Source organism: Montipora foliosa, chromosome 13 (genome assembly GCF_036669935.1).
Source record: "Montipora foliosa isolate CH-2021 chromosome 13, ASM3666993v2, whole genome shotgun sequence".
Classification (NCBI taxonomy): domain Eukaryota; kingdom Metazoa; phylum Cnidaria; class Anthozoa; order Scleractinia; family Acroporidae; genus Montipora; species Montipora foliosa.
This window is the reverse complement of record NC_090881.1, coordinates 42,563,650-42,576,456: the sequence shown is the minus strand read 5'-3', so window position 1 is coordinate 42,576,456 and position 12,807 is coordinate 42,563,650. Positions and strand designations below refer to the sequence as shown.

Genomic DNA, 12,807 nt, shown 5'->3' with positions numbered 1-12,807 from the left:
ATGTCAGTGCATGTTATCCCTTGCACACAAAACATTCTAGTTTAGCTCCTGAATTTGAACCACTTGGATTTGTTTAAGTTTAACTTAGGTTTCTCTTTTTCGGGATGCTCTTTGGTACTGGCACAACCAAAAGCCGTCTCTTGGACTTGAACCTCTGTTTCCAGCCACTCATCAAGGTCCTTAAGGTCAACTTCCTTTAGCTGCAATCGTAACTTTCTCTTGCTCCACCTTACAGCAATTTTCGGAGGTAATTTCGTGATAATCTGCTGCATATTAGCTGCTGCTCCTAAATCTGCTTCACGACCATAAGTCTTGAGTATTCTCACAATGTTGTGCAAGCTGTCAACAAACAATCTCAAACTTGAAGTGTTTTTATCCTGAACTGCTGGTATCTCCAGAAACTTATTGCTCAGTGACTTTGAAATAAGGGTGGGGTTTCCAAATCGTTGGGTCAACTCTGAATTACATTCCAGCTATAGCTGATGCCAGCTGATGCCTTCAGATAGATCATTTTCTGAGTTTTAAAAAGTTGTTGATCATCCACTAAGGCTTTTAAACATGCCATACCAGTTTGGCCACGTACAAGGATCGCCATCAAATACACGTAAGTCAAGTTTAGGGAGCAAAGTTATCATTGCTGACTTTGAAAGAACAGACTGTGAGAAATCCACAATTCTTTCTTCGCTAGGTAAATGCTTAGCATAGTAATTCTCTTTCCCTTCATCTGTTTCCTCCCCCTTAAGCCACATTGTTTTCAGCCATTCCGTAACGTTCTGCTTCGAGTCCTCAATATCATTTATAGGGGCATCTTGTTTGACCGGGGGCGTTGTCTCCGTCTTTATCTTGTCGCCTCCCACAGAGTTATCTTCAAAATCTTTCATACGATCACACGGATTAAATTCATCTAGATCTTCTTTCAATGGCAATGCCTCAATTTCCTTTTTACCTGCCTCGTGTTCAGCTTCCTGAATTGCTAGCTCTGCTTCAAGTTGAGCTTTCTGTTATGCGATCTTAGCTTCCAATTGAGCTTTCGCTTTCCGCTGCTTTACTTTCAGTTAAGCTAGATCAGCTTCCCTAGCTATAGCCGCTGCTCTTGCACGTTCTCGAGACACAGATGAAGTCGTTTTGGTGCTACCTTTCTTGCTCGGTCGGCCAAAGCTGGTGATTGAAGAGTTGTCGGTTCCTTCCGTCCGAACCTTAGGTGCTTTTGAGACCATTTCACCAGCGTGTGATTTGACTTCACCATAATCAACAGTTGTACAAATCAGTTCCTCGACAAGTGCTTGGGACTCCAATAATCAGGTATCTGCTTCCTGTAGCCCCTCATCGCCATCACACAAAGCTTGAAATTCTCTGTGATTTTCGATCAATTGTTCCCACGCTCGCTTGAGTTGAGTACATGCAAACTCAATTAAGTTACAGTCTTTCCGTTCCTTCAGGTACTCCTTTATAATATTCATCTTCCACGTCAAATTCTCTTGCATCGATTTTCTTCTGTTCTTGATTGCTTGGAGCTTGCTTTGACCGGGAACGTCGGTGTAATCGCTCAAATAACGCGGCAGTTTCCTTTCACGTGTCACGATTCCACTTTGCTAGTCCACATCTGATACTTCCATATGCGATTTCGCCGATTTATCCGCCATGCTTCGATTCTGCGACTGTATAATCTAAACACCGATCTGATTGTCCCTGATTCTCATCTGGCGCTCGAAGGACCACTATGGATATTCTAGGGCGCGAGAAAATCTGTTCGAAAGCCCGGTTCAAAATTTAAAAACTACAGTACTTCCATGTCTTCCTCTCTTTATTCAACTAGATCCAGTCCCCACACGGGGATAGCGCCTGGCGCTTACAAACAAACAAGTTCAGGTTGATCGCGTGTCCAAACCGTATCAAACTGGTGTTGCGTTCTTTTAAAGAAAATCAGCAGTTCTTTACACTTATCTGGGTTCAGCTGAGGCTTGTTAGCGATAGACCATTGCTCCACAGCTGTAACAGCGACTTGCATTAAACTTTGTTCTCCCTCTTGGAACAACCTCAGCTGGCGTAGTATCATCAATATATTTCCATGCCTCGGAGCCAGGTGTGTAGAGATCATTGATCATCAGGATGAAGAGCAAGGGTGCCAGTTGGTGCCTTGAGGCACTCGAGATGGAACAGCCCCCCATTCCGAGAAACAGTAACTTGAAAGCTTTACTCGCTGCCCCCTGTCCAAAAGGAAGTCACAGACCCAGCGAGCAACCCCGCTAGGAATGCGCAACCCGATAATCTTGGCAGCCAGAGTACTGTGATCCACAAGGTCAAAAGCCTTCCTGTAATCCAAGAGCACAACACCCATCCAAAAACCGGTCCCGTCCATGGCTTGCGCCCAAGAGTAGTATAGGAGTTGAGGGTTCGAGATCATTTTTGCAAAAATGATCTCAAACCAACTCAACTCCATACTACTTGACATTTAATGGCTTCCAACTTTTGATCTCATATTCTTGGAAATCTATATGTTTTATATTTCTGCGAATCTATGCCGTGGCGAGGCAGAATGGATCCAACGCAAAATTTATTTTGGAACTATATGTTGTTTAAAATGCGTGACTTTCTTAGAAAAATCACAAAGCATGACATTCTCGGAAATAAAGAAAGGGGGTTTCCCCGTGATTTTTAACCAACCACAAGCTTCACATTTTTACTCCACAATTGTGTAATTTTTCAGTGAAACTTTTCAAATTTGTGTAATTATTTATGTAGACCAGCACAGCAGTGCCGTGACGTCAGCAGCCAACTTTTTAGATTTTGTAGTGACCGTATGCATGACTTGTCACACCATTATTGTGAATATAGCGCTTATCATCGAAGCAGGACAATGATACTTTATTAAGCTCATAGCTTTCAAGTTGATGTAAGTTGCTTCTGATCGTTTTCATGGTGTGTTGCATTTGCTTGTTATTAAATAGAACCTCTTTATAATTTTTATGAGTGATGTTGTTTTTGATAATATTCTTCTTGATTCCCTTTGCTGTCTTTCCGCCTTTGTCATTGTCTTTCATATATGAATACATTTTCGATCTCAATCCGACGAATTCGGTTATCGGTATGCCTGCTGCCTCATCTTTGAATTTGCCGATTACTTTCTTATTAGTGTTACTATAGAATGGACTGTTTTCAGGGTAGTCGCTGTTATCGAATTTGTCTTTATCGTTCCAAAAGTCTTGATACACATCACTGGTTTCAATTTCATAGGTCAAGCTGTCTGTGTCTGTGAATAATAATTTCGCTTTACTGCCGTATTTTTGTTTGATATAATTGTAGTGGAAATCGTACATTAGTGTCTTGCTTAGATCCAATATACACATACCCACATATGCCGGCCTGTTTAGGGTTAGTGTTTCTTTGATTTTATGCACTGCCACTAGATTTTCATTAAAGATCTTGCTACTAACATATGTTGGTTTGGCAGCCATTTTTGACAGTTTGTTTTCATCAGTTACTAATCTTACATCTACTCGCTTTCTAATATTTTCCATTGTTTTTCCAAATACACTGTTATTCATAAGCTTGAAGAAGTCTTTCTCAAAAGCATTTTTGGCATTGGTTCTCTTCTGTGTGTTGAAATCAATGTATTCTTTCAACCATGGTGACTGATTGAACTCCAACACTCGATGGACTTTAGTTATTTTTAAACCAAGATCTGTGTATAATTGAAGGTTTCTGTAATGGAGTACGTATTTTTCTTTATTGCTTAATGTAGGTATCAGTTTATGAACTAAACCAGTTGATACATTAAATTTATCGGCTATTTCTTGGCAATAATTAGAAAGCATGTCTTTGTTGACTTTTACCTTTTCAGGTGCTAGTGGGTAGTCATTATGCAAATCATGTAGTTCTTTTGGATATGCTAGGTCTACTTCTAATGTTGATCCTTTTTTGCTGTTCTCGCTGTATTTAGACAAATTTATGTTGTTGATTTGCTTTTCTGTCATCCATCTGAATCCACCAGTTGGTAGGTATTGTGACATAGCCCATCCATACAGATTGTTAGCATCAAGATACATGATATACTTTGAGGGCGCCTTCTCATCATATGTTTTCATGTATTTATTGTTTGCTTTTCCATACCGGTTGGCAATGTAACTTATTCCACCACGCATTCCTTTTTCAATGAACTGAAACATATCAATATCAGTCATAAGCTCTAATTTAATGTCAGTCATTTTTAGCATAGCATCCCATGAAAGCCCTGGAGACGTGAAATAATGACAGGGGTCTAGTTTGTAGTATTGCAGACAGGTCTTTCGAAAGTTTTCGAATACATCTGCTAACAGAAGTATGTCGGATTTAAGATATAAGTCATGGTACTCGCCCATATTTTTCAGATCAAAAGTGTTCCATACATTTTGAGCATGTTTGTATTGATCATCTGTTATATCCTCATCATTTAATATGCTGTAAAATTCTTCTTTTGGTGGTAACTTTTCATTGAATTTATCAAAGCTATCCATGAAGTCGTATGGATATACTCCTTTTTGAGACATTAAATCAAGCTCTTTACCTTTGAATTTTCGAGAAGTATATATTAATGCTTCTTTTGGTAGGTTGCTCACCAGTTATTCAAGACTTGAGCTCATGAATTGAAAACTATCAATAAAGGTCAGATGATTACCAAGCATGAAAGCCATATACTTTTCCATGTTGTTTGGTATGGCATTGATATTCATTTGACACTTTTCACCTTTCTTATTTGTATATTTATGCTCTTTGACTATTTCACCAATTTCTTGCATTATAAAATGACTGTCATACCCACGGAGATTATGAAATATTACTGGAATTTTATCAGTTATTCGAAAGTTGAGGTTACAATCTTGATGAGCGGATCCTCTGTATTGACCAGTTATATGACAGTGATCTCTGACTCTCACATCAGTTTTATTGTATTCTTTTTCACATATATGGCATTTGTCAGCTTTTTGGAATTTGTCTTCATCATCTTTTGTCATTCTCAATGGTTTATTGAAATATTTTTTCATAACTTTCTTACAATATTTAACTTCCTCTAGCATAGCTTCCATAAATTTGTAAACGGCTTTTTCGCCTCTGTAAATTTGTACTGGTTTCGTATATTTATTATCATAACAACACACAACCTTATATCCATAACCACAGTCTGTGTGTCTCTGATAAGCCTCTGTGTATGATTTATCATCATTGGGTTGACATCCATGTATTTTTTCGGTTATTGCCTCAAAGTCTGCATATATTACAAATGGAACTGGTAGTTGTTTATGGAAATTGTTGAATTTTAGTATGTTGTCATCTTTTGTTGGCATTTTAATTGCTTGTGCTCCATTTAATTGGATACAGTTTTCTTTATGATTGTTCAACACTCTTTCAGAAGTGAAATGCTGAAGACAATACATGCAAAAATGTTTTCTCTTTTTGTTATTTGTTATGTCATACATGAACTTGTTGAAATCTTTGATCAATACATAATGCTTGTTTTCATTTTCTGTTATAAGAAGCAGATTCATGCAATCTTCATACTTTTCTTTTGACACGTAAATGGGATATTTTTGTTTGTTTTCATAACCGAAAACATTGATGTTAACTTCATTCTGCTTTTCTATTTTGTTGTACTGTTTGGTAGTCACTGGAAATTCAATTCCTGAATAATTTAAATTTTTAATGAATGCTTTATCCGATTTTTTAATTCTCTGTGGGTATTTGTCTTGAGGGTTCAAATGTCGAATATGACACCATCTGAAGCATTCATTATCCTCATTTTTCATGTTGATCAATCCCTTCGCACTGTTTCTGAGTTCTGTGGGAAGTTTTATATAAGAAGATCCTTTCATTGGTTCATATTTTACCACATTGATATAATGATTTTCAACAGATTGAATAGTCCAACCAGATCCCTCTGAAATCCAAACTGCAATCTTGTTTAGTATGACTTGTTTTGACAAAGATAAAGCTAGTTCGATTTGTGTGTCATTTGTTATTGTTTGTGGTTGACTGTTAAAATAAGCCGTTTTGATGATTTTTTCTTCTCGCCCTGTTTGCTTTTCAAATGTTACTCTGAGTGTTTCAATAAATTTTAGACCTTTCATTGATTTCAATATTTTTTTGATATGGATGGCAACATCCTTTCTTGTATTTTGCAGTTGCATAAGTGGGTCTTTGCTGTTTTTGATGTTGATTTCATAAGACTTTGTGAACCCTTTTAAAGCTTTGTTCGTTTCTTGTATTATGGTCCTTGGCAATGGAATTGGTTTTTTAGTTCTAGGCGCTGGCACTGGTCTTTTAGTCCTAGGCAATGGTACTGGTTTGTTTCCATCTCGGAACTCTAATGGAGGAAGAATTATGTTTTCTTCATAATTTTTAATCATTTGCTGCACACTCTTTCTTGGTTTTGGGATTGGTCTTGTTTTAGTCCTTGGTGTGGGCACTGGTTTCGTATTTTGTTTTGTAATCAATTTTATTAATTCTGATTTACTTAGTTTCTCAAGATCACTCTTGTTCATACTATAAGTCGAGATATTATTTTGCATAATATTCATCATACTATATGTATAGGAAACAATTCTTTAAATAAAAATATGGTGCGTTTATAGTTCAACACATACTGGAGTATGTATTTAACTGTGTGAAGAGAAGTGATGTGAATAAATTAATTGCTGCTGTTTTCATGTTCGTCATAAATATATCCTGTGTTGTAAGTAAATGAATTTTTGAAATGTTTCTTTGTTTTGAGATGATTATGTTTTCCCGCAAGAGTGTAATTATGATCATTGTCGCATATTTTGCAATACCACTCTTTGCGAAGCATATAATCATTTTTAGTTCGTCTTCTTTCTTCTGCAGTATAAAATCTGGGACGGCCAACTGGTCTTCGATCTTCCATATTATGTTACTATATACTTTATTTTTATATATTTTCTTGCACCATTTTGTGTGGAGCCAAAAAATTACGGTATCTTTGAAACTCTCTGAATAAAAAATCCATTTTGGAATCTATATTGCGAAACATTTTCTTGATTTCTTTTTTCGGTCCTCCTGTTTTCAATGCTTTGATTAACAATGGCAACCCCTTTGTTCGCATATAATGCATGTAACCTGCGTTCCTCACTATTATTTCGCAAATCATTTCTGTGACCACTTTTCTTACAACCATGGTTTCAATTATTTCGCTTCCTCGAAAGTTCATATGTTAATTGGTTAGATTTTGTTTTTATACAGATTCCTCACTGTCTCGTGACGAGTCAGATTCTGGCGAACTTGGGCAACTAAAATCCGATTCGCTTTCTTGCGACGAAAAACTTTCTGGCGATGACGGTTGCCAATCGGAATCCGACAAATGTGAATCTTGAGAGCTCTCATAATAGAAACCAAATTTTTCTTCATTTTCGAACTTGTCCATATAATATAAGTATATATTTTTATTTTTTTATAAGTATTTATGCGCGTTTGTTTCACCAAAATTCATATGTTTTCAATGTCTTTCAATGGTATCCAACTGTTGAATTCATCACTGTATCCCTTCCATTTCACTAGAGCTTGTTTCTTCTTATAGTCCCTCCGAATTACTTTATCAATACGGAAAATATCCTGTTTAGCTTTCAATAATTCAGGTTCATAAAAACTCCCTTGAATGTCTTCGCCTCTGAGATCTTTTAGTTTGTATGTTATTGGATTGGTGTATTGGATCTTATCAACTGTAAACACTTCTTCTGTCCAATTTGGTGTATAACCCTTGTCGAACACATTCCGTTTATACTTAGATATTCGAACCTTGTCACCAACCTTGAATTTTGGTTTTTGTTTCAATGTTTCTGTATCACCATATAGATTGAAGTAAACGGTTCCTTCATTCCTTTTATTAGATGCTTCAACAGGTGTCATTTTTATGCTTGAATGTTTTGTGTTGTTGTACTGTTTCACTAGTTTGGGTAGCATGTCTAAATACTGTGTATTACCTTGAACAGTGAACTGTTTCCACATTTTGGACTTGATTGTTCTATTCCATCTTTCGACCACTGAGGATTTCTCTTCATTTTCAGTGGAGTACATATGTATCCCATTTTTGTCTAACAAGTCCTTCAAGTGTTTGTTATAGAACTCCTTTCCCTTATCAACCCATAAATATTGTGGTCTTCTGCCTTCCCTGAATATTGTTTTAAATGCTTCAGTGACAGATTCACCTTTCTTATCCTTCAATGGGACAATCCAACCGTATTTGCTGAAAACATCAATAACCATGAGAAGATACCGATAACCTTTATTCCATTTGCTAAACTGTTGCATTTCAACTAGATCACTTGCCCATATTTCATCGATATGATTCACGATTACACGCCGCCGAGTAAAGTTGCGTCTTATGGATGCATGTAATTCATCTGCTAATTTTTCTTGCCAGTTACCCGACGGCTTTTTCCGTTTTTTGAAACTCCTAGACCTAGTTTCTGCTTTGTATTGATAACATTTCTTGCCAACCAATGCCCCCATTGTCTTTCATTATACGGTACGTTGTCTAAAGCTTGAACCATTTTCCTATCTGCTTTGTTTTTACATTTCCTGTCATCCTTGCAGACGGAATAATCAACATCGTGTTGCATTGCGATCGCATCAGTTTTTCCAGTGGGCATATCATACATTTCCAATATTTGACCAGTTTTTGGGTCATACTTCAGTTGATTTTCCAAATCATTGTAAGGTCCTGTGTAATGATGCCCAGGAAGCGTCCATCCGCTTTTTGGTTTTGGTAATTTGCCAATAGCTTTGTGAATATCAAGAGCACCGCCGTCTAGATCTTTCCTATTGGTTGTGTATTTCTTTTTGGGTCTTATTTTTGTTGACAATTGATTGAGAGCTTCTGATCCCACTTTATGAAGTAGAGGATTCATTTTTCTCAAACCATAATCGATTGCTTTTTTCTGCAATTTTGGGTCTCTCATTAATTCGGAACCATAATATCTTCCCATTTCAACTGCTTTTTTGCCAAGATAAGGTACTCCTTTGGTTAAAAATAATTCTGTTCCTGTATTAGCAATATCACTGAGTAAGCCCGCTCCCAACGGGCTGTTTAGTTTCCCTGTTTTTTAACAAATTTGGTCTTTGTAATACCACATTCAGCACAAGTGCAAAAGAACATTAGTCTACCATTTTTGGCTGTTTTGTAACCTGAAGGTTCAACACATTCGGTTACCTTTTTCTGTTTTACACAATATGATTTCATAATATATATAAGTTAGATATTTCTAAAATAATACTCGATAAATCTCTCATTTTTCATTGTATCATTTATGTCGAACACTTGTAATAAATCATAATACGAATTACCCTTATTCATTTCGTTCAAAAAGTATAAACAGAAATACCCACAAGTTGTTGTTTGTATGTTTTGTATCTGATTGTTTTGATGTAACAAAGTGAGATTTTTCTTTTTGGCATGATTTACGATCTCTTGAAATGGGGGCATACCAAACGAATCGAAATAATTTATTACGTTATCCTTAACATAAGTGGCTACCCAGTGAGATCCTGACATATAAGCTGGTTCCAGATTGTAGATGAATAACGCTTGTTTATGGTTATGTGGAACTTTTTCATCTCTTGACAGTACATCATTTATCGGTATATTCAAATATTTGCACCATTTCATTAGATCGTGGTTGGATATAGGTATGTTTTTGTGAAATTTTGGTTTTACAATATTGCCCCCAAAATGGGTATGCCATTGAATGGACTGTTTTTTCCTAATAGTAACCCTTTTCCTTTTTTGGTCGAGGATGTTTTTTTTTTTTTACCATAACCAGTCACATATGGCGGATAACTATAAAATGGAGGGGGCATTCCAATTCTAGGTGCTCCTGTACCATCCTTTTTCGATGAAGGTGGCCTACCTACCCTCGGTGCTCCTCTTCCCGTTAGCTTTTTGACAAGATTCAAAGCCAAAGGTATTCCAATGCTAGCCAACAGAGTTCCGAGAAATCCACCTGATTGTGTTTTAGTAGGTGTTATATGCACACCAGAACCTGTTTGAGCTGCATTGATGATGTCTCTTTGCTGTTTTGTAGTGAACATGTTTAGATATGGCATCAGTTGATTGATCGCATTGAAAGGTATCATCATGGGTAATGGTAAAGCACCGCCTTTTTGACCCGATCCTAACAATTTTTTGGCTCCGGCTTCTGCTAAACCACCAAGAGCACTCAACCCAAGGGTTTTACCAATTGCTGGAAGAGCTCTCATACCAAGTGACAATACGGTGCTCAAAAGACTTCCGCCTACTTGTTTTCTGATATTGGTCTTGGCAAGCTTGATGTCCATTCCTTTGTTCAATTGTCGATTTTTTTGCAATCTTTTTTTTACCATTGCTGGAACATAAAGAGTGTCGTTTCCATTAAGAGAATCATTTGTCAGTCTTAGAACAATTGTTTCCCTTTTATGGTAAGCATTACTCAGATTCTTTTTTTGATTATCTGAAAGTCTTACGTTGATTTCATGAAGTTCAGTCATATAATATATGTTATATAATTCCAGTTACAAATAAATATGTGTCATTTACTTGATTTCATATTACTATTTCAGTTGTGGGCTTAAACTATCACCAATTCATTACCCACCTTGTCAATAACAACCGACTCTTCGTACAATACAACTGCGTGGACATTGAAATCTGCTGCACTGTTGGCATTGAGTTTGTACCTGAAAATCAACTGTTTAGGGTCTCTTGTTACTTTTTCTGTTTGATATGACAGATCGAAAAAGATCAGTGGATACAGGCTGTTATAATTGGCAAGATTCAACTGGGTTCCGGTGTTGTAATCATTTTTTCGCATTGCATAAGACATCAGATCATTGAATATTCTCACTTTGCTTTCACTGTCATATTCTGTTTCTGGGTAGAAAACACCATTTCCATATTCGAGTCTGCATGTTGTTAAATGACTGTTTGCGTTTGCTGCATTCAGTTTGAAGGTATCGAATAGATATGGATTTTGAGTTGCGACACCGGTTTTAGCCCGTTGTAGATAAACAAAAATTGCTTTGACATTGTCAATGCTGGAAGAAATCTGAAAAAAACCACTGACTCTAGCAGGTGCTGACACTGCATATAGTTCACGCTGATATGTCCATTTGTGTTCTTTCATGAAAGAGCTTACAAATTTGTCGTACATACTGTCTTTTGGTGTTAATTTTGGAACCCATAAAAGAAATCTGTTCAAAACTACTCTGCCAGGATCTGCTGCTCCTGCCCTATTGATGAGTTCATTGTCGTTCTGGAGATTCAAATTGAATTGTAACTGCATAGGAACCAACATTTTATCCTGCAACTCTTCAAAAAAACTGTAACGATTGAGAGGTATGATCAAATTCACATCTTTTGCTCCTCCCGTTCCATCATCGTTGGTAGCTTGTGTAAGCACTCTTCTAGATTCATATCCTGAATTGGTATTGGCTGTCGTATCATTTGTGTCTAAATACCAAAAACTGTTCTTAGCTACACTTCTCGAGTAATCATCAGAATATTCCAACAGATTCTTCACAAAAGTGACCTTATGTAGATTGTCAGTGTCATAAACAATTTTCCCCGCACTTTTAATCATCATATGTGCAATCAATGAATGAGATCCGTTTATCACCGTTATTCTATCGGCTGCTGCGTAACCAGCTCCATCTGCTGTTTTTTGTAACTGGAATTGAACCTCGAAATAAGCATTGTACCAATCATAGAAAGAACTCCGGTCGTTGATGGTGAATCTATAACCGTTCTTTTCTTGATGTTGACCGTTACCTGGGGCTCGGATTACATCATCAAGTTGAAATCGCACTAACTCATTTCTTTGCAATAATTCACTTGTTCTAAAAGCCATTTATACTATTGTATTATATAATTTTGCTGTCATGTTATTTATTTGAAAAATCTACGCCTTCTTCCAGATCCTGATATCAATCTATTTAGTATCATATCAGTACTTTCGTCTTGCTGTTTAATGGGTGAAGATGGGGCTATTGCCCTTTGTGTCGTAGCTCCTTTTCTCAAATTTGCCAATTTTTTCATAATTAAATCACCAGATTTTTCAGCAACTTTTTTACCAATTTTATCACCTGCATGGGAAACCCCTGATTCTAATGCCTTCTTCGCCATTGGCTTGGCAATTTTCTTGAAAACAGATGATGCCACACTCTTCAATGGTTTGAAAATGTTGTCGATAATAAGCCTAGACCCTTTGTGTTGAAATACAAATTTACCAAGTTTTGGATGGTAAAACCTCTTAAATTCATACGGTTTCATTTATACTTTTATGTTACATTATTGTATGCTTTTTAAAATCAGTGAAAAAGACGTATCCGCTCCATTTAGATCGAGCAATCTTCTTTTTCCATCTGTTATCCACATTCTGATTGACGAAATTGTCATTTTGTTGACTGGATTGAATGTGACTCTTCTTGGTTCTAATGTAAAGCTGTAACTTGGTCGTAGTACACTGGTTGAAAATGAATAAATGATGTCTGTGTCTTCACCGTCTACAAGCGATTCATTTATCAAATCACAATGAACATTGAGTATGTCTGTGTCTTGACTCAGATTCGGCACTCTTGTTCCAACATGCGTTCCACTTGCTAATATCTTTTTGTCGAAACCGATCAGTTCATTAAAATTGCTTGCTGTCAAATCAAGCCGGTAATTATTAGCCAATACAACCGTGACCCTAAATGTTGTACTATCGAATTCAAGAGTTATCGGATACGTATCACCGGTTTGCGTCTGAGTTTTTATGTATTTGTCAAAGTCCGTATAATTCCACACCC

General features: G+C 36.7%; 1 protein-coding gene across 1 annotated transcript; it reads right to left on the bottom strand.

The window, feature by feature from the left end:
* Positions 1 to 2,780: 2,780 nt before the first annotated feature.
* LOC137981985 (uncharacterized) lies at positions 2,781 to 4,526 on the bottom strand. Its single transcript, XM_068829005.1, has one exon. The coding sequence runs from the start codon at positions 4,524 to 4,526 to the stop codon at positions 2,781 to 2,783; it is 1,746 nt and encodes a 581-aa protein (XP_068685106.1).
* Positions 4,527 to 12,807: the final 8,281 nt, after the last annotated feature.